The 22,544-nt window shown below is 34.5% G+C and overlaps 1 protein-coding gene across 1 annotated transcript in view; it reads left to right on the top strand.

Annotated features, from left to right (window-relative positions):
- The window catches only part of PFKP (phosphofructokinase, platelet), a 47,195-nt gene that overhangs the window by 7,593 nt on the left and 17,058 nt on the right, over nt 1-22,544 (top strand). The window contains exons 2-14 of the mRNA XM_009325560.1: nt 1,399-1,472; nt 8,187-8,264; nt 10,512-10,701; nt 13,253-13,418; nt 14,163-14,207; nt 14,308-14,416; nt 14,854-14,949; nt 16,377-16,469; nt 16,829-16,954; nt 17,557-17,621; nt 17,847-17,916; nt 21,406-21,552; nt 22,418-22,488. Coding sequence (XP_009323835.1) covers nt 1,399-1,472; nt 8,187-8,264; nt 10,512-10,701; nt 13,253-13,418; nt 14,163-14,207; nt 14,308-14,416; nt 14,854-14,949; nt 16,377-16,469; nt 16,829-16,954; nt 17,557-17,621; nt 17,847-17,916; nt 21,406-21,552; nt 22,418-22,488 — 1,330 coding nt within the window. The remainder of the gene's footprint in view (nt 1-1,398; nt 1,473-8,186; nt 8,265-10,511; nt 10,702-13,252; nt 13,419-14,162; nt 14,208-14,307; nt 14,417-14,853; nt 14,950-16,376; nt 16,470-16,828; nt 16,955-17,556; nt 17,622-17,846; nt 17,917-21,405; nt 21,553-22,417; nt 22,489-22,544) is intronic.

Genomic DNA, 22,544 nt, shown 5'->3' with positions numbered 1-22,544 from the left:
AAGAACTTTTTCCAGCTCTGCCACAAAACTGACTCTGGCTGAGAGAAATCTTGCTGTAATTTCCTAATACAGAATTGATGTGAAAACACTGTTACTTGTGATTTTTTTAATCTTAAGGCTAAGTGACATCTATATGAACAACAAAGCAACTTTTGATTTTGGCAAACTTAATTTTTTTGTTTCGTATTGGGCAACTTCAGGGACTTTCTGGTATGTTCTGAAGTAATAAATCTTTGAGAAAACCTCAGTCTCATTCTTCATTCAGACAGGTAAGCTTTTATAGCTCAGTGTTTTTTTCCAATAATGGTGGATGTTGTAGGAATAGATCTTTATGGTTTACTGTGTTGTGGGTTTATATATTCTAGTTACCAACTTTTTACATCTCCAGATAGGTGAATACTAAACACCTGTGTCGAACAGCAGAGCTGACTGACTACTTTGCTATTTTGATACTAAGTGCAACAGATTTGGAGAATCGGTACCTAATACTTTGGATGGTCACATTTCTGGCATCCTTTTTCAACTGATGTGCCAAGGCTATTTCTTTCAGTGTAGCTTAACTACTTCTTCTGTCCTCATACTTTGCATAATCTCTTGTGTCTGTTTAAGTGGTATGGAAGCAATTAGTTTATTATTTTTAGGAACTTCCTGAATAATAAGTAACGTAACACAGTATCTGAAGGGATGGGTTATGACAGAAATTCATTTGACCGATGTAGGGGGACCAGTGGAACTTTCACTGTTGCTCAGGAGGTTAAGTGTTTGACCATTGGACTTAAATGGAAGATTTTACATTAGTGTAATTTGTCAGATGTCTGTGAGCAGAGTTCTAGTGTCCGCTTGTGATTCCGGGAAGCGGAGTGGCATTTAGGCAGTTTTCTGTCAAATGAGTCCATGCAGCATTTCTTGTGTTAATTTACTGCTACTTACGTCTTATTAAGTGGGCACCTGTCCATGTCAGGAGCTTTGGCTGTGCTCCCCACAAAATACTGTGTATACACCTGTGTCACTTTGGAAAGCTCAGGAACAAGAACTGTTACAATGTAACTTCTCCTTTGAAGAAGCTAAATATTAACTGGCTGAATGTCTTACATTTCAGATAGAAAACTAATCATTATTATGAAATGAATTTACTTTCTGTTTCTGGTTTAGTAGCTGTTACTTTTACAATGCTGTTTTACAATCCACATAATTATAACAAAGCAAATAGTTCTACACCCTTCATATTCATGGGCTGATTGCACTGTCATTAAGCAAATTTCTGTTTTAATAGATGCTGATCATGTCTTTCTCTAGGAATTAATTAATGTTTCCTTTTTTTGAAAGATGCTGAAAACTTGTAGTATGCAAAAAATATTGGATAATCTATAACAATGTGATTTTGCTTTTTCTTCCCAGGTATGAATGCTGCTGTGCGCGCAGTAGTACGCATGGGAATCTATGTAAAAGCCAAAGTGTATTTTGTTTATGAGGTTAGTTTTTGTTTTATTCATTCTGTCTTTGTCTTCTGACTATACTTGAGTTTTTGTGGAAACCTCGTGGACTGTGAATAGTATACATTAAAAAATGTTGTAGATGTTGTTCCCTTTCATCATATCAACGTTTTATTTCATATTTTTTTGTGGAAAGTACTTTTTACAAGGTATACGCTAAAACTATTTAATTTAAAAATAATTTTTTAAATATATGGAATTCTTCATGTGCCACCAGAAACTGGAAAATACTGAGGAAAACCAGAGATGGTTGTCACCCAGCAGCGAGCTATCTATTTGTGTACTTGTTAGATGTTTGGTCCCAAATATTGCACTTCATAAATACCTTCCTAATCCTAGTTAAACTACTAAGTCTTAACCCTTTGACTTCCCCCAGTCCATTTTCCTAGGGTATGATAAGGATGTGCCATCGCCCTCATTTCACAGATTACACGACTTCTTTTTGATCAAGAGTACTGTCAGGCTGGTGCCATCTTTCCTGGCTTATAGGTAGAACGTTATAACTGAAAAAACTCTAACCAACAAACAAAAAAGACCCCACCAAAAAACCTGCGCCATCAGTAGTATGTCCAGACATCAGAATTTTGTGGTTGAAGCTTATGACTGCACGTGCATGAAGATTGTTAACTTCTGTAACAATTATTTGATGTGAAAAAATGATAAGACAAGCTTAATGTAAATGCCAAAATAATACTATGTGTGTATGTCTTACTAGAAGACTAAGTTATAGTTAGACTTCCGCCTGAAGTACACTTTCAGTTTTTATAAAATTTGCAGATTAAATGATACAGTAAATATATTTAGCAAGAAGTCATTCTGTTCACACTGGAATTCCTGTACAACTCCTTAAAAGTTTGAGGTGATTACAAATCATAATAAACATTTGGTATGGGGCAAAACTTGGTGGGCAATATACCTAGCAAAATGTAATTTTAATGTTTAATATAAAAATACAAAGTATTAGAATTCATAGAAGTGCTAGGAAAGTACTTTGGTTTTAGTTTTGCGCATGCAAAATATATAATTTAGCTTTAAAAGGTAGCTATTTATCCATTTTCTTTCTGTGTCTGCTTATTCCTATAGTTCATTTACTAAAGAGATGCAAAGTATATTGAAATGCAAATAAGCAGAGCACTGTGCTCCAAAATTCTTTTGTACTACAGTGCTACAGCAAGTAGCTCTGAATACTTAGTGTGTGCTAATTACATGGCCAATCTCTAGAATTCCTTCAGTGTTCATCTGTTTTGCAGGCTTGCTGAAATGGGTCAGATACTTTTGTGGAAATAAGGAGGGGTTTTTGGCTGTCTTTAAAGACCAGAACTTGGATTTTTTTTTTTTTAATATTATGTTTAACTTAAGAACTACCATCTTTGTAGTTCATCTTACAGTATGTTTACTTTTGTCACCTTCTAAAAACTGTTTTGTATCACAGAGTGTATTCAGTGATAAATTTCCAGAGAAATTTGGATATTTCTGTTTTTTTGAACTTAAATAGTGTAATTTTTCTATCACGTTCCTCTGTTAATTGCTAGACTTTGCCAATGTGAAGTCACAGGTATTTCTGAATGAAAATTGATTGTAAAAATCAAGTCAGTGTTGGAGTTTTGAGTTTCCATTATATATTGTCATTCTATCTTCATTGTAACAGTGTAGTCTGGGAGAAAAATGCACATTTCGCTGTAAGTATGGGTAATAGCTCTGAAAGAGATCTTTGCTTCTAGATTAGTCCATCCAGTTCTGTGTTTCAGGAAGTACTGAATGATAAGCTTTTTTCCTCTCTGACTCTGTGTTAAGTAAAATATGAAGACAGTTTTCTTTCACAATGCATTTAAGTACTTCAGAGAAACATTGTTGCAAGCTTTGAAATGAAACAACTATTTAATTTCAGCACTTTGAAATAGGAAACAGATGCAGGTGACAAGTGTAGTGGAAGGTAAAAATCTTTGGGTAAGACTTGTCACTAACGATCCCTATTATAAGTCTTTGTATGATGTATACAGAGGGGAGGTATTTTTGTGTATACTTGAAGTTATTTTATTCCTTACGTTTAATAAGGTCCTTCTAAATTACAGTTTATCAAATGCAGACTTCAGTGTGTTAAGCAATGAGAATAGTATGTTTTTAGCCTACATTTTAAGGAGGCATTTTAACTAGACACACATGTCAAAGTAAAGGGATACTTGTATTGAAGCTGTTCTGAAAAAGTGAAGAAAACACTGAAGTGGCAACATCTGAAAGGTGAAAAATGTTTTCTTATTTGGAGCCAAAAAATGGGGTTAAAGGTCTCGGCCTTCTCAGGCCTATTTTGCTCTAGCTGTCGTATGCTCTTTTTCTCCTGTAACTTTCTCCGTCATAAGAACTCTTTTTGCACTGTAAACCCATCTGTCTTCCACAGATGTGGCCCAAACTAGCTCCATATTCTAAGTAAGATAACTCTATTTTCCTTTTGTTTTCTAATTCCATTTTGCTTCGTTTTGTGATGAGAGATTACCAAGATAAATAAATAAAAATTGGCAATGAACTAGATATAAATAATTTTTTAGCCTTTTTTTAAGTTGGGTTTACCAAAGCCCAAAGAAAGAAACATTTAGATATTGGAATTCAAGGGCTATTTGGACATACTTTGATTCCCAAAAGAAGAAGGAAAAAAAAAAACCTAACCAAAAAACACCCCCCCAACTCATATGAAAATTAAAACTATAAAATAGTTTATATAAAAACTATAATTATTATATAATTTATATAGTTTATATAAAACCCGGATTTTATAGCTATACAATTTAAATTTTATCTTAATTTATTGAAATTAGCACATTTGAAAATTTTACTATTAATTCATGGAAACAGTGCTTACTCTATGCAGTTGCCCTAGTTTCATATTTTATTCATGTTAACAACTTGTAGTATTTAATTTTAGTACAATAACAGTCTGTAGTCACCCTCACTGACTAGCATCACATTATTCCTCAAATCTACCCCAATCTGAATTAAAATTTGAATACCCATGGACTTATTTCACTCATGCTGTGAAAATCTGGGATCTAGACCAGGCTGCTCTAGGAGGCTAGTTTAAATTTTTTCACTAATCAGAAGTGACTTAAGTTGTTTTTGGTTTTTTGTTTTTGGTTTTTTTTTTTAATTGAGAATGAGAAGGAGTGATGCCTCTCATTTATGGCAATTCATTTTAGAAACTGAGGTCTTAAATATATAATACAAATAACCTGCCCTTTTTCCAGGATTGAAGCACATAGTTCCCAGTGGATGCGTGCTCTTACTACTAAGCTATGGAACTTTTAGATTCTTCATCTTGATTAAGAATCTTTTTCTCAAGAGGCCAGCATTGGAAATGCAGTGGTACGGCAGTCATGGATTTCTGTGAGGAAAACTTCATGTCTTTTATGTGGTGGTTTGTGCACTCAGTGATGCTAATACTTTACGTTGTTGAGCAATAGCTAAAAAAGCTCAGTAAGTAAACTTAAATAACTGTTAAAGCCCCAAATGTCTCGCATGTAACATACCAGAAGATGGCTTGTTCTTTTTCTAAAGCTTTTTCTTGTAGAGTCAAGACTAGAAGCAAGGTTTGCTGTCTCTGCCAGTCTCTCCAGGAGTTACAGTGTATATGTATGCACCCTGTGAACATATGACCCACAGAGATTTCCTCTTGTTCATCTTTGAATATTCAGATTTTGGGTAGAAGAAGGAATAAGCGTAAAATGGGGTTGATCTTCAAGTACAGTACTTGCTGTATTTTTGACAGTTTGCTTTTTTCCATTCTTGCCCCGTAGTTTTAATATCTTAGTACCCAAGCTGCTATTTTTAGAATCTAAGTAAGTTTTTTTTAATGTAAATTGACAGGTCTCTTCTTTATTAAGGTCTGAATGCACATCTGCCAGTAATTTTCAGTAACCAGACAATTGTAACAGTGTTGAACTATTTGATAAAATATTTCAAATTAGATTCCACCTTTAAAATGGATTGCCCAGTACCCAAGTTAGCATCAGTGTTTAACTAAAAGGATAAATAGAAATCATGATCATTATTAATACTTCAATTATAATTGGTCATCTTTTTTTTCCCTATAGCTTTTCTAGAAAGCTGTTTTAATTCTATGTTTTTTTTATCTCTTAATGGTATAGAAGAACAGCGTGGAAATTCTAGCTACGTTGTTCAGAGCTAGCTTATGCTACTTGGCAAGCAGAACTGAGTTAAGAGAAACTAATGTGACAACTAAAATGGATCAGGCCTGATCCGAAAGCTCCCTGTCCTTACCTTGTAGTGGGAGGAATTGTTAATGCAGCCCCTATTCTCGCTTGTCTACACAGAGAAAGTAGAACTGATGTGGACTCCTGACCAGAACGCGTGAGTTCTTTCTACTTTAAAGATGCATGGTGCAGGAGTTTGTCTTAGCTCATCTTTAGCCTAGCTGTAAGGTGTTTCAAGTCTTACAGACAATTTCAAATAGTTGTTTATCCATTTGCTTTTCCCTGTGTTTTAGATCTGTTAATAAAGTACAAATTGGGAATTTTCATCCATGAGTCTCATGATAGGTATATATTTACTGTATGTAATACTTTCTTGGATCCACTTTTCTTATTTTTTCCTCTCAAGTAAAAATGAAGGGTGAATGATTGGAACAAATATGTGAACTGTATATATTTTTTTCAGCTTGTAGTACAGCTTACTATAGTCAGTGTTACAAACTGAGTTACAATGCAACATCACACTATTCTTTCAGGATTTGTTGCCTATGAATCTTTGTGTTATTGTAGTTGCCAGTAGGAACACCGATAGGAAAAGCTTTCAATCCATTACTGAGTGATATAAGGAACATGGGATTCTTTGCTTTAAAAACAAAAAACAAGCAAACTTGCGATAAGTGAACTTACTAGTTTATTAGCCTTCATCAAGCTCTGTTGGATCCACTGGAATGTTTCTGTCTGAAGATCTTTGCACTTTGCCTGAGGGGAAAAAAAAACCTAAGTTGATACGTAGATTAAGCACTATTTCTTTTCCAACTTGCTCTAATTTTGACGGAATTGTGCAAATAATGTCTTAGCTTCAAGTCATTATGTGTATACATTAGTATACAAGGCAGTATGTGTATACATTAGATACATATCGAAGTTATCTGGAGAGTGTATAAAATAGTGAAAAGATCTGTTGAATGACAGAAATTCGAGAGACAGATAGTTTTCTACCTAGCTGTTTCTTTGCTATTACTCGACCATTTTATATGTAATTCATTAGTCAGGTCTCACTGAGCAGAAATTTTTATGCTTTCCCCTAGAATCCTAGAAAGCTTAGTTTGAGTAATTCGTACTTTCGCTGTCCATGTTAGCTTTATATTCTTATCCTGTCACGCTAGTGAGAGACTCCAAGATGATGTAGTATTCATACACTATATATGGCTTTTTAAGACAGTGTAGGCTTAGTATGTTTCCAAGTTACTGCTTACTGAATAAAATCTGTGTATACTCTGGATTGTGCCAAAGTAAGTGTCTCCAGTTTATAATGTCCATTTAGCTGTCTTCTAAACTCCCTTTTATTTCTAGTTCCACCTGATGTATTATTGAGAACCCTAAAACTAAGTATGTACGGTCTTGCAAGAACTGCATACAGAAGAAAGGTTAACTAGTTGTTCCTCAGCATGATTATCCATATGTACACATAATCTAAAAATGGAGACATAAACATGGTCATGTTTATTTTTGTTTGGTGGGGCTTTGTTTGTTTTCTTTAACCTAGGGTGTTTTTTTCCCTTTGGATTTAAATAAATGTCAAAAAATTGAATGGTAACTCTAGTTTTATTCTGGTGTCTATATCAGTTAGGTTTTTCGAGGTTAGAACTTTGCTGTATTTTCTTTTTTTTAAATCAGTGTTCACAGTATCACCTAATGGGAAAGAATCTGTAATTGTCACTATCTTTCTGCTAGTATTTATGCAGGGTAAAAGCCAGTCATAACAAAACCCTTCAGCTGCTCACTGGATAGTTTTCTTCTTTCAACTAAGTGTAGTTCTTTCTATATTACAGTATGCATTGGTTTCTGAAGACCATTTGCGTTAAGGTATTAAGGATTTCTTAAATGCATCAGTAAAAGTTGTATTTTTCTACTAAACTTCTTTCATCTATTTATTGTGTAACTGCCTCCAAAAAAGAATAAAGGTTACATGACCTGATTTCTTCTTCCTTTATGAAAAATTTTTGGTTGTTGCTCTTTATTTTGTTTTGCTTATACCTACCTTGGGGGAAAAAGTATACAAAGTGTTACAAAGGTAGATATTTTTTGAAGATCATGGCCTCAGGCTGAGGTTATGGTTTTAGGAAGCACATTTTATAATGTTTTTCAAAGTTCGTCATCTTTGTAGTTTTTAAAAAATAATTGAATATTTATTCCTAAGACAGGAGAAATACATTGCCAATCTAATTTATAAGCTGTGTAATCTGTGTACAGTTTTAATTTATCTTGAAGTTGTCATTGGAACTGATCTTATAGGAAAAGGGTTTGTTTGGCTTTTTTTTCCCCCTAATGTGATGCCTGCTTGAATGTTGTTTCATTTAAATTGAGTATTTTTTTTTTATTCAGTGCTTTTAACTACTTAAAGTTGCATTAAATACACAAGGTGAGTATTACTGCAGTGGAAATGTTACACAGTTTTTCAAATCAGACTTCTGAAATACTTCTTCTCCTTCAGGGTTACCAGGGAATGGTTGATGGAGGTGATAATATTGTAGAAGTTTCATGGGAAAGTGTTTCAAGTATCCTGCAAGTGGTAAGTGTTAGGGGGTGGGACCCAAACCCTCTCTCTTTAAACAGGGAACCAAAATTCTAGATCCAGGCAACCACTGTAATTATGGATTCGACTTCTGTCATGACTGAGCGACCAGTACATACCACTTCTAGCAGAGCCTGATTTCTACAGTATGGATGTTTGACACTTTCTAAAGATCTTTCTGTGGTCTTGTATTTGGTGCACAGAAATAATCTTGAAAACCTTTGTCCTAGATTTTCAACATTGCATGTCATTAGCCTCCTAAAGCCATATTGACAAGCCTATATTTAATAAAAAAGACATTATAGGGCCAAAATAGGAAACAACTGTGTTTTGTGTAAGACAAGTGTTTTCTTAAGAAACCCTGTTGGCTTTCTGTGCAAGTGGATTTAGAATTATAGTAATGGGTGTAATTACAGTACAGTTCTCCAGAGCTCAGATAATACCAGTGACTTTGGTATTATCTGTACATTTATATTGCAACATTCTGCAAGGTGGCCATTTGGATCTCCTTACACTTTTCCTCAGCATGGTAATGTTGTTACCTCTTCCAGAGCAGATGCTATGTTTGGTGAAGGGGCCTTACTGCTTGCCCAGCTTTCTGAAAACTACCTCCAGGTGAAGCGTGGGTTTCTTTGGAGCTTTCTGTAAAGCTAATGTAATAAACATAAAGCAGTTAACAGAGAGAAAAATAGATTTCTAATTTTTTTAAACAAAAAAATACCCTGGAATACCGTGAGATATTTTGTCCATCTGTGTTTTTTTTGTTGTTTTTTAATCCCCTCTCTATCTTGTAGAATGTGTAATCTTATGTTTAAGAGAAAATTGAGATGTTATGGCCAAGCCATACAGGAGCATAGGCAGGAGCAGGATGTAGGCATCCTATACATGTATATAGCGTACATACTATAAGAATAACACCTTTCTGAGCCTGATTGCTAGGAATTCAACAGACCAACAGTGAAGCTGAGGATGCGTCTTAAAGAATGTGTTTAGTTGCTTTGATAAAAGATTTTTCAGTGCAACTTGTATTTCTGTTTAATCAGAACAAGTTGTAGTATGTTGTTTCAAATACATAGTCTCTTTTCCACTTACAACTATGTTTTTTTAAGTACGAAAATATCTAGTTCGGATATGTTTTTTAGTCCTGATTATTATTTTTAGAACATCTCCATGTGTACACTTCTACTTTTTTGTCTGTGAAGAAAGCTGAACTGCTTCTATTCCACTTTTTTTTTTCTTCCACTAGTGGCTGTTGTGTATTGCAACGTAGATGGTAAAATAGTGCCTAGGACTGGCTTGAGAGCCAAAACACCTATTGATAAGGCAAATCATATCAGTACAGCCTCTACAGATTTGAGCTCAAATTTAGATTGGCATGACTGATTTATTATAAGTTAAAGTGAAGGAAATGTTTGTGCAAAAGTGAAGTAATCATCTCCAGATTTGTTTGCAGGAAAAAAGTTTTTGCAGTCATAATTAATTTTATTTTTTACTGTGACAGTAAATAAGGCAAAAATTAAGACTTTTCTTGAGTGACTAAACAACATAAACACAGAAGATTTGTAAATAACTTGTTTTCAGCAAGATGCCCAGCAATTTCCAGTGAAAGGGCGCTTCAGTCTTTTTTTAAAAATAATGACTTCAATTTTTGGAGGAAGCTCTTTACATCATATTAATAAATACAGCAGATAAATTAATGAAACAGAAAATTTAACATTAGTCTGATCTATATGGCACTAAATGTGGATGCAGTTCTTTCTGTAATTCTGTCGAATGACAATGAATGCTAATTTTGAGCTTTAGGGATACATCTTTTCTGCTATTGTTTATATATTTCATGATATTAGGGGAAAAATGTCACGCTTTGAAGCTAATTCATCTAAATTCTTAACTACTTAGTACCATGCCACTTTTAGTATTGTCATCACATATAAGTAATAATTAGATAATTAATTGGAATGCTACTGAATGAATCCCAAATCGTTTAACATTTTCCTTCAAGAGTAGCTCTTTATCAGTCATTTTCGAGTGTTTTTTCCCTTTTCCCTGGTGTGTGTATCTGTTCTTGAGAACATAATTTCCCACAGGTTTGATAATTCTTTGTTTTTCATTGCTTTTTACTCACTGTAAAATTAAAGATGGAGGTTATGCTACAAAATAACCGTTCATCATTAATCTGTCTTAAAAAAAAATCCAGTAAAATACTGGATAATAAATTAAAACTGTTATACTTCCTTTTTCTAGGGAGGTACAGTTATTGGTAGTGCACGCTGCAAATCCTTTCGTACCCGGGAGGGCCGCCTGCAGGCAGCCTACAACTTGGTTCAGAGAGGAATCACTAATCTTTGTGTGATTGGCGGAGATGGTAGCTTAACTGGTGCCAATCTGTTCCGTGAAGAATGGAGTGGACTGCTAGAAGAACTGGCACAGAAAGGTAAGTTTGTGTTTAGACCCTCTATAGACTTCTAATCCAATCTCCAGGGAAGTTATGTACCCTAACTGTACACACACAAACTATATCCAGAGGACATTTCTTAAGTTCAAAAAGCAAAATGCATACATTCTAGGAAATTACACAGTTCTTCATAAAGTAATAGTTTTTGATTTCTGTACATCCTCTTTTATATACCGTAAAGGTTCAAAAAGGCCAAATAAGTTACTGGGCAACTGTTTGTGTGGCTTTTTTTCCCCCCATTATGAATAATTTTCAGGGCCTGAACTTTGAACCTTCTGCTTGAAAAGCCCTTTGCTCTCAAATCCAAACTGAGATGGTAATTCCTTTCCTACATCAGGCTACACATTTGGTTGTTATTAAATTATGATGCTTTCCTGCCTATATGTCATTATTTTTTTAAGATCAGAACATTAAGTGGCTGTTGCTAAAAGTGCATCCCGCCCAGTAGTTGTCTTTGATAGCATCCAAGAGAATGTACAGGGAAGAGTAAAAGAACAGAACAAGCCTAAATAATGCTGTGTGGATGCTATATGTTTTTCATAATACATAAATACACTGATAGGTTCCATCCATTTCTGTCTTCAGGACTTCCTGAACCAGATGCTGGTAGCAGTCCTTAATGAATTTCTTTTCCATGAATGTATACAGTCTCCTTGAAAGCATACAGATTTTTGCTGAAAACATTGTGTGGCAAGGAGTTATACAGCTTCAATGAATGATGAAGATTGTGAAGATTGTGAAGAATCTTCTCCTGTTTATTTTGATCCTGCTGGCTTCTAGTTTCATTTGATGTCCTATAATTTTTGCGTTAGAACAAACAGTGAATGATCAATCCTGCTTCCTCTCTGCATGCTACTCAAGATTTTACAGCTGTCTTATTTTTCCTTCATCATCTCTTCTAGATGGAAGAGTCCTAGTTTGCTTAGTTGTTCCTTATATGTAAGTTCTATACCTTTGTTCATCTTTGTTGCCCTTCTCTGAACCTTTTCCAGTTCTACCATGTCCTTTTTGAGGTGGGGAGGACCACAACTGCACCCAGTATTCAAGATGAGGGCAAACCATGGATCTACACAGTAGTATAATGAACTTTGTTTTGTTCTCTATTCTTTTCCTAATATTTTCTAATATTTTGATTTTTTTTTGACTGCTATTGAGCATTGAAGCTGATTTATTAATGAAAACAGCATTATTATATTATTATGCTGAAAATAGCACTATTTTGTTTGTGATGTTAGGGTACATTTTTCATGTCTATTAGTTTACATTTATCTACAATGAATTCCATCTGATACTTTACTGCTCACTGTCTTGCTAGTCGTCTTCATTTCTTCTCAGACACTCCACACCTTTAGAACCCAAATAATTCAGTTTGATCAGTAAACTTTGGCACCTTACTGCTCATTCCCTTTTCTAGGTTATTGCTGAGTGTGTTGAACTGAGCATATGCTAAGTATGCAGATCCCTGTAGAACTCCATTGGTTACCTTCCTCAGATACAAGAATTTGCATTTACTACTACCCTCTGTTTCGTATTTTTTACCCTCTGTTTCACATTATTTATTCAATGTTAAAGCCTTCTCTCTTATGCTGTGGCTACTTAGTTTCCTCAAAATCCTTTGAGGACAGACCTTGTCAATGGCTTTTTGCAAATCTAAGTAGAATATGTCAACCAGATATCTCTTATTCATGTGATCATTAAGTCACCTTTGGAACTCTAGAAAAGGTTTGTAATGCATTGTATACATTCATAGAAAACATTTTGATTCTTCTTCAGAATGCTGTATTTATCTTTATGGACATTAGTTATATTTTTCATTATGGTTTCTACTATTTTCTCTAGTATAGACATTAAACACACTGATACAGAGTTCTTGAATCCCATATTAAAAAATTGGCATTATATTTACTACCATCGAATCCACAGATACTAAGGTAGTTTTAAGCACTTGAGTGCTAAGGTATTTCATCCTTGAGATCCTTTAGAACTCTTGGATGATTCAGCATTTTCACTGATGTCTTGGGAGACACAGACTAAGACTTAGAATAGGAGCTTTTCTATTCTATTTGCTTATTAATCAGGAAATCAGAGCCTTTCAGTGTTGCAGAAGAGAAGTCTTCAAAAATTTAATGTTTTTTTGATTGTTCACATACGCCCATAATCACATCCAGTTTGCATCCTTTTACTTCTTCATTGTATGTCATACACCGGGACTACAATTTGAATGCTATTGTTTAAGTTCAAACCATCGATTTTAAGGTTGGTTACAAAACTTGATAATCTATTGACACTGAAATGGACTGAAAAGCTCTTGTTTCCTTCCTTACTGTAAGGAGTTCTATGCAGGATTCTTTTGTTTGGTGGTTTGATTGGCTTTTGTTTGTAGTTTTGACTAACCTTGTTACCTAAAATATCTAAACATAATTTAATTTTTGGATATGTTTAATTTACAAAAGTAGAGCACCCAAGCAATATGTCTAAACTGTTAAAAAAAAAAAATCTTATAACTCTTTCTCTGGATACTTCTTTACAGGAAAGATTGATGAAGAGGCTGTTAAGAAATATGCTTACCTTAACATTGTGGGAATGGTTGGATCCATAGACAATGACTTCTGTGGCACTGATATGACCATAGGTACTGACTCAGCCTTGCACAGAATCATTGAAGTTGTGGATGCCATCATGACCACTGCTCAAAGGTAAATTGTGTGTATTATAGAAAACTGTAACAAATATACAGTTGTTTATGCTTCAAATCTTGTTTCCTTTTGCCATATGATAGTGGAGGATACAAGCTAATTTTAAATAGAAGTTAGGTAACTGGTATTTGTAGTATTTCCAGAGTGGGCATAAAAGCTCTTTTTGGCTGCATCTTTCCAGTGTCTCAGTTTTCTTTTTTTTGTTAGCAACTGCTTTTCCATCATTCCTGTCATGGCAGCACTTCAAGCATCTAATTGTAGAGGCTGCATCAGCTTTAGGGGCAGGCTTTGGTTTTGTAACGTTTTTTAGTCTTTCCCAGACATACTCTTCTAGAGGAGATCCAGACACACTTTGAAAAGTACAAAGTAGCATCTGTTTGTATATAAGCCTTCCCAAGGTAAAATTTAAGCAATTAAATTATTTTTTTCTTAAATACAGCTATATCATTACAGTTCTTAACTATGGGTCTGCACCATTTACATTTCTGGTAAATGTTCACCTCTTGTCTCCTAACTGCCCTTACATGCTTTAGAAGAAAGTAGTAGTGAAAATGAATGAGGCATTGGGAGATACGCAATTTTAAATACATTGTTTAATATGGCCTTCTATTTTGCTACTGAATTCTGTGTTTGGTAAGTGTGGTAAACACAGGCTATTTCCTGATATCGGGTTCTGATTTCAAGAATTTGGGCTGGATTTCTGAGTTGCAGTATTACAGTTAATTTGTTTTCTTATTTTTACAGCCATCAGAGGACATTTGTTTTGGAGGTTATGGGGAGACACTGTGGGTATGTATTGTCTTCAGCAGTTTGTGTCTCATACGGCTATAATTATGAAAGATCAAGAAATCTGAACCATAAATGTCTAATCATTTGTTATGTTTATTAGGTATCTAGCTCTTGTTAGTGCCTTAGCCTGTGGTGCAGATTGGGTCTTTATTCCTGAATACCCACCAGAAGAAGGATGGGAAGATTCAATGTGTGTTAAGCTTTCAGAGGTAATCTATTACTATGTTTGGGATTTCCTGATGTCTTTGCAGATGCTTGTTTGAAAACAGTGATTTAAACATGTAATCAGTACTTTCAGCAAGTCTTCGCTTCTGGTGTCACAGTGCTATTTGATCTTAAACAGTTCCTTTCCTGCATTCTGCGATTGTTTTGAAGAGATATATGACCTACTCTATAGCAATAGTTTTATATAATCCCTATAAGCAGTGTGTGTACCTTTCCTCATTAATTTGATATAAGACATTTCACTTCATCAGTGAAGAGATCTGTATGCAGATAAAATGTGTGAGAACTCTGAAGTGACCAAGTATAAGAAATAATTTCCTCAAAACCTAGCAGCTTAATGTATAGCAACTGATTATAAAATTGTGCTGTAAATTTCTTTCAGTTTTCTTATAATATGGATGCGCTTTTATTTTTATTATAGAATCGTGCACGAAAGAAAAGGCTGAATATTATTATTGTAGCTGAAGGAGCTATTGATTGCCACAACAAACCTATAACGTCAGAGAAGGTTAAGGATGTAAGTGTCAACATCCTAATGATGCACTTTCTGTTATGTTCTTAAGATGGGGCTTGTTACTAACAATAACATTTCTGTAAAGTAAATCTGTTCCTGTAAAGTAGCTTATCACACAGCTTGCTGGTTGTATTTTATATTTGTGCTTTTATTATCTGAATCCATAGTCCACTTAAGGGGGAATTATTTCAGTTAATTAGAACCTTTTCTCCTTGTAAAATAAGACAACAGTCCAGAACACCTACTTCATGGGTAGGGAGTCTGAAATCAGCTTGAGTCAGTAATTATAATCCTATTTTACGTTACATTTCTTGCAAAATTTTAATGACAGTCGTCTCACAGTGAAATAATAGTGTCTACTTTGGACAAAGTGTTGTCACTTTCTTCTAAATGGTTGCTTTGCCAAAAAATTAATTGGTGTCTAAGATTAAGGAAAACTTTTGAGCTGGAATTATTCTGCTTTTCTTGGAAAGGGTCCCTTAAGAAAAGAAGTTGAAAAATAGTCATTGGCAGGAAAGAGCTATGACACTTTGACTTTACCTGGGGTTTATCTGTGACTATGAAGTTTTGTTTTCCATAGCTTTCACTCTGAGAGTAATCTTTGACTCTTAATTCAGAATTGCAGTTTTACAAAGTAAAATTTAGCACCAAGTGGTGTTAAGTGTACATACAGGAGATAGCTATTATGCATTTATGGAAGAAACATTACTTGCTTGCTACAAATTTCAGCCAGTTAAAACATTCAAAAACTATAAATACCAGGGATAGAAGATTTTGTAAATAACTTCTAATTTTTTTTTCTGCTTTATAGTATCCATTACTTATTCCTAACCTTATGTGCTCCACTGAAGATGTATTAATAAAAGATGTCTTTCTGTGACTTTGGTTTTGATATGCAACAGAGAAAATGGAAAAAAAAGTCTGACTGAATGAAATAGTTTTTTTATTATAATTTTTACTGCAAGTTTTAAAAGCCTTGCTAATGAAGGCTAAAAGTCATCTTCACTTCAGAATCTTTTGGGATGTGTAATCTTGCACATAGGTGAAACATGGAGTGAATAAAACACTGTAATTGAACTTCTTTCAAGTATTCTAATTATAATGTTTAGACCTGTTTTTATAAGCCTGAGGACTGTGCATAATGAAGCCATTATAACTGCAGTTAAAGTATTGCAATCTAAGCCACTGTTTTGCCGTTAATAACTAAAATTGGATTCCTTTAGATTAGGAACCTGGAGTTGAGTCCTAGGTTAGGAATAAACTAAAGGCTGGCTTAACTTCTGTAGTGTTTTCATTACTGTTGGCATACTAATGTATAGTATATGGAGAATTTCATTAGTCCAATAGCATGTGAAGCAGAGTAATTCTAACATGTGCATATATAAAATAATGATGATCATAAAACCATTGTATTTTGAAATTCTTTCCAGCTTGTGGTTCAGCGGCTCGGTTTTGACACTCGAGTAACTATCTTGGGTCATGTGCAAAGAGGTGGAACCCCTTCAGCTTTTGACAGAATTTTGGTGAGTGAACCTAAAATAATTGCTCATGGCGCCACATGGTACAACTACATTTTGATTATTTATTTGGGGGTGGGGTAGTTCTTCACCTCATTAACTTGAAAAATCCAATTAATATCTCACATTAACTGTCTGAATAGCTCAAATTCAGAATAGTGAAGCACTTTATGTAAAGGATTAAAAAGCAAAGCTGCAAGAACAATTGTCCATACTTAAGACTATTAAACAGCCTGCGACATTTTCACCTACCAAGGAATAGTTTGTTTCAGTTTGATTTACAGAGAAATCGTGGCCATTTCTGTGATTGGAAGCCTTGTGCTTTTAAGTGCTTGCTTGAACATTCCATCATTATCTATTTCCAGGCAAGTCGTATGGGTGTGGAAGCTGTGCTTGCCCTTTTAGAAGCTACTCCAGCTACCCCTGCCTGTGTCGTGTCCCTGTCTGGTAACCAGGCTGTCCGTCTGCCTTTGATGGAGTGTGTGCAGATGGTGAGTTTCTGGCAAAATGCCAATGTATAGTTATTCATTAACTACAACAGAGCACTGTGTACAATAATTGTCTGTTGTCATTAAAACACTGATGGGAATGTGTGTAGCAATTTCCCACATTTGGGAATAATGAACTTCATGTGTGTTCTCTATGTGTTATTACTTATTTGCCAACTACCAACAAACAAGAAATATGTATATTTTTAATTTGTTTTAAAATTTATGTCAGATCTTCTCTCTTTATTGCTACAACAAATTCTTCAGATGCTTGCATCCATTTACATGTCATACACAACAGTCAGGTTTCTGCACTAAAACTGTTCAGCTTAAACTGAAAAAAGAAAACACAAAATAGATACATTGATTCCACACACACCAACCCCCCCTCCAGAAGGCTTTAGGTGTCTGCTGCTACTTTGTTCTTCTCCTGTCCACTGTAATTTATGCTATGATAGGAGGTAGCTCATAAATTTATGAAATGTCAATATTTCTTTTTCACTTTGGAAAGCTATTTCAGAATGATCTGTTTACTGGAATATATTAAATAATCAACTTCCTGTGTTTTTTAAACATATTGAGTAATCAACTTGTTTGTTTTCAAGACTCAAGAAGTCCAGAAAGCCATGGATGAGGGAAGATTTGTTGAGGCTGTGAGGCTTCGTGGAAGGTATGGCTTTTATATTTTCTCACTATTATCTTACAGGATTGAATATTTTCCAGTGTTCTCTCATTTCCAGTTTTTATTGTGTTTTGCATTTGTCATAACTTTGGTCCAAATACTACATACCTGTTTTTAAAAGCTTCTGAAAAATTCAAGTGTTTCTTTAAAATAACTATGAGTTGAAAAAAATTATTAAAATTAAAAACTTATCTTATTTACTTATTTACTTAGGAGCTTTGAAAACAACCTTAACACCTACAAATTACTGTCGCACAAAAAACCAGATGCTGAGCTTCCAAAGGTAAGGGGATTTTTGAGTGTGCAATGCATGACTGCTTTCGGGGTATCGTAACAAACAGTGTTTTTCTTCACTCCCCCTCATCCCACCTTAATATTCTCTTCAAACCTATGCCATAGGATATTTTATAAAATTAGTTAAATATTATAATGGCAGAAAGATGCTTGCAACACATAACTTTAAAAAAATGTTAGTTATTATTAGAATAAAGTGAAATGCCATTCTAACTAGAAAACTTCCTGCTAGACAGTTTCTTTCTGTCTTGGATATATGTCTGGTCCCAATTGCTATAGTGTCTGGTCCTAATAGTTAGTTATGCCCTCTGTTCCTTAACATGGAGAGAAGGAAAGGTGATGTAATCATGATTAAGAGTCTAAAAATCTCGGGTTAAAGAAGGAAGATTCAATATAAAAGAACTCTAGCCCTTCCTTTTGAGGGGTAAATCTGCTCAAGAACAGGGGTAAGTCCAGGAATTCATGTGATGGAATAGTGGAGGCAGATGCATCACGTTTACCTGATCTAATAAATCACTGTGCATAATACAGCAGTGGACATTTAGTGCTGCTTTTCTTTGTAGTTTGTAAGTTATGCATAAGAGGAAATTCGGATTTATTAGGAAGCAGACACTAAATGTTGTGTGAAAACAAATTTCAGGATTTTTTGTTTTCATTAATGGTTTACTGAATAATTCTGGCTTTGACCATAGTTGGTGACTGTGTCACCTCACTGGTTAATTCCTCTTTTAATTGTGGTCTGTGGTGATTTGTTACCTTATTTGCATGATTGTTACTGTTAGTTTTTTTGGATTTTTTTATTCCAATTAAATATTTGACTAATGATTAATAGTATCTTCTCAATATTATTAAGGAGAAAAATTGCATTGAAAATAGGAAAAAATAATTTGAATAGTTGACATCTGTTCGGAAATTCTGTGGATAGCAAGTAACATAATCACAACTAGTTATTTTAGTTGACAAAAATTACTGTGTAATATGTCATGGAAAACTTCACACAGTAGAGGAAACTTGGTTATGCGTGAAAAGTCGTAGTGGAAGCTTTCAGGGAAGACTATGATAAAAGAACTCCAGTTAAAAGTATAATTTAACTTTTGCCTAAACATAAGTAAAAGTAAGTGTATAGACCAAAGTTATTTCAAATATACCTGCCAAAACTTTTTTTTTTAAAAAGAGGACCTAAGTTTGACCTTCAAGACATCAAAGAATTTAGGATTTTTTTATGGATATTCAACATTTGCTTTGCCAGATCAGGGGTGTATGTGTTATTGTGTGGTTTTTTTTTTAATATACCAATGCAAATTTAGGACTGTTAGCACTGGGCTTCTGTATTTTGTTTTAAAATAGTTTTGCCATATCTTTTTGTGATGGATGACATTAGAAGGAAATGTAGGCAGGTTGTAATTATTAACTACTTGGATTTGACTGCACTAGCCAAATCTGTGAAATTCAATAAAAGGGGTTGGATGGGGAATTAAAAAGTAGATGAAATGTGCATGTCACAGGAATTGAGGAAAAGGCTAAGCTGATCAGATCACTAGAGCCTACTGAATGCTCTGCTTCAGCAGTGTTGCTGCACACAGATATTTTGCCGCTTGTGTTTCCTTTGTGTTTTTCTACAATCCTTTGATTGTGTCAGAGCTAAAAAGGAAACCACATACGTTCTGTTTTGGGTCTTTTTTTTCTCTTTTTTTTTTTTGATTGGACGAGATTCAATGATCATTACCTAACAACTGTTCTGGTTTTTTGTTTTATATTCCCATCTTCCAGGATAAAGCTAATAACTTCTAGCTCTTCCACAGTACCAAATTGTTACAATTCTGTCATGTCAATAGTTATAAACAATTTAAGGTCATGCAGATGACCTAAAGCATGATGAATTTTAGTGTATAAGCTCAGGCTGTTGATTTTCTTGCATTTTGCTTACATAGCTTGCTATCATTTAAATTCATACAGAGTGGTTAAAATTTCCCAAAAGTCAGGCGTGTAAAGTTTTAATTCTTTACTTATATTTTGCTCTCAGTATTAATTTCAAAGCTGTAAAAATAAAACAAAAATAATAAATTGCAGTTCCACCTTCATTTTTTGGTAATGGATTATATTTTTATCTGTTGTAAATCAGCACTTACTGATGTCAGTGAAACTCTATTGATTAATACTAGCTGACTGTTTCTTAATCAAAGACAGTGGCCCGTGATTTATCTGGAAATAAGCCTTCCATTTCCAGGAATACTTCATGTGCAGAAGATCTGCATTTCATTCTTTGCAGTTAAAATTTAATCCAAAGATGCCTACTAGCGTTCTACACACAGTAGCACTCTTGCTTTGTTTACCCTTACAGTGCAGATTTATGAGTAATTTTTCTGTTATATTTTTCTTCTTAATGTAAGTATTGAAGTTTTTTCCTCTGGGAAAGAATCCATGATCTGAATGATACTGGATTTATCAGTATAAAGTAGTAATTCCATTGAAGAAAGCGTTCTTAATTTGAAAACTGTTGTGGTCTTGGAGTTGGGTCTGTTGTAACAAGGCAGAAGTTCGTGATAGTATTTTGTAGCTGGATTGTGTGATTTTGGCCACTTGTGTTGTTCAGTCTGTAATGCTTACATCCATTCAGATGTAGTTGTTTTATCTAGAGTTCAACTGATAACAAAGCCATATAAATGGGGGACTAAATGCATAGGTATGGAATACACATTATATACCAAAATATTTATTATTTCATGTTATGTTTTAAATAGAACCTTCTTTCTTACATTGCCTGTAGTTTAAATTACAAATGTATATCTGATATCTCAGACTCTTCCATTTGAGTAGATTAGCCGCTTACCTGGGATACTTGTTAAACTTGGGGAGACACCATGTATAAGCACAGTTACTTTGAGTTGTTAGGAAATGCTTTAAAAACTGCCATAATCTGAAAATGTATAGTGTTGTGAAAGATGCCGAGTGTTCCTGTTTACTACTATATTGTCAGCTGCTCTAAAAACCTGGGTGATACTTTAATTTAGAAGTTTTCATCTGTTCCGCTTTGCATGGTACTGATGATATACACCTAACTGCTATGGTGCTAGAATCAGTTCCTACTCTTTTCTTGGCTATTCTGGGTGTTTTTGCAAAAAACTACTGCTTTGATGACATGAAACTGGTTGAATAACACAGGATATTTTATGTTTCTTGAACCTAGCTGAGCTAGAATATAAACACCTGAATAACTTAACCTGCAAACCAAATGAAAATGTGATAAAGTCTTATTTAAAAACAAACGTTCCTTTTTTAAACTGTTTGTTTCTATGTGATACTCTGCAAGTAGGGAAATATGTGTATGTATCTCCTAGTTAACTTTAAATTATGGATGGTTTTAGGGGCTTTGAAATTTCTTTTCCTATGTTCCAATATTTAGCAACTGTGTACAATTGACAAATTAACCATGGTGTAGAATTAAAGTGCTTATTAAATATTATTTTTTCTCTTGCAGACTAATTTTAATGTGGCAGTCTTAAATGTTGGTGCCCCTGCAGCTGGAATGAATGCTGCAGTGAGGGCTGCAGTGAGAGTTGGCATAACTGAAGGCCATAAAATGTTTGCTGTCATTGATGGATTTGAAGGTTTTGCTAGAGGGAAGGTCAGTATTACATGTGTGGATTACATAGTAGTATGTACCCCATCCCACACCACCAGCTTTGTTTATGTTCTTAGAAGATATGTTCTGTCATAACTGTTGCAGGAACTGATTCTGTAAGTTCCTTTATTTCATAAAGGTATATAAAACCCAAATTGTAACTGTATTTCTCAACTGTTCAAGTCTAGATTAATCTTAAGTATTGATAATCACATGCTACAGAGCTACAAAATTAGTTCAGATGAATCCTGCCTTCAAATTTTGGTCAATGTTTAGCATATGGTAGGTTTTCCACAGAATAACAGAAGAATCGCTGATTCTATGCGATGAGTTGTTGCATCTGTGCTCCTTTGCTATAAGAAACTTTGCAGTGGTGCTTGTTGGGAGAGGAAGCTTCTTTTTTTCCCCAGGTGAGTTAGATTCTTCTGTTCTCCTGTTTTAAGTATTAAGCATCAGTTGGTATACTGAGGAGAAACTGGATACAAGACTTATGATTTCTATGCCTAGCTGGAACCACAGGTCCCAAAACTAACTTCAAAGACCTAGTTCTAGATTTGTGTTTCACATTCAGTAGGAGAGGATGTGAAAACAGGATCATGATATGAAACAAGGAGTCAGGGTTCATCATGATCTGGAGGAAGAAAGAACAAATAGACAGAATGGAAAGGGATTGGTAAGAATTCAAGAGAAATTAAGTTAACCTCTTGATGCTGTTTTCTTTCTTTGTCAAGTTCATTTTTGGTGCTGTCTGTGCCCAACAACTTGTTCCAACAGCTTTACATTAAGTAGTACCTGGTGTTTGCTGCATGTCAAGAGAAGTAATTGGATAATTACTTAACAGAATCTCCTTTTTTACTTTTATTCAAAGATAAAGGAAATCAGCTGGGGAGATGTTGGAGGCTGGACTGGTCAAGGAGGATCAATTCTTGGTACAAAACGGTAACATCAGTATTTTGCCAATTGATATGATGAATTCTAGTATTTTATAACCAGTG

The sequence above is a fragment of the Pygoscelis adeliae genome, unplaced genomic scaffold (assembly GCF_000699105.1).
Source record: "Pygoscelis adeliae isolate BGI_AS28 unplaced genomic scaffold, ASM69910v1 Scaffold175, whole genome shotgun sequence".
In the NCBI taxonomy this organism is placed as follows: Eukaryota; Metazoa; Chordata; class Aves; order Sphenisciformes; family Spheniscidae; genus Pygoscelis; species Pygoscelis adeliae.
This window is presented reverse-complemented; position numbering and strand designations above follow the sequence as displayed.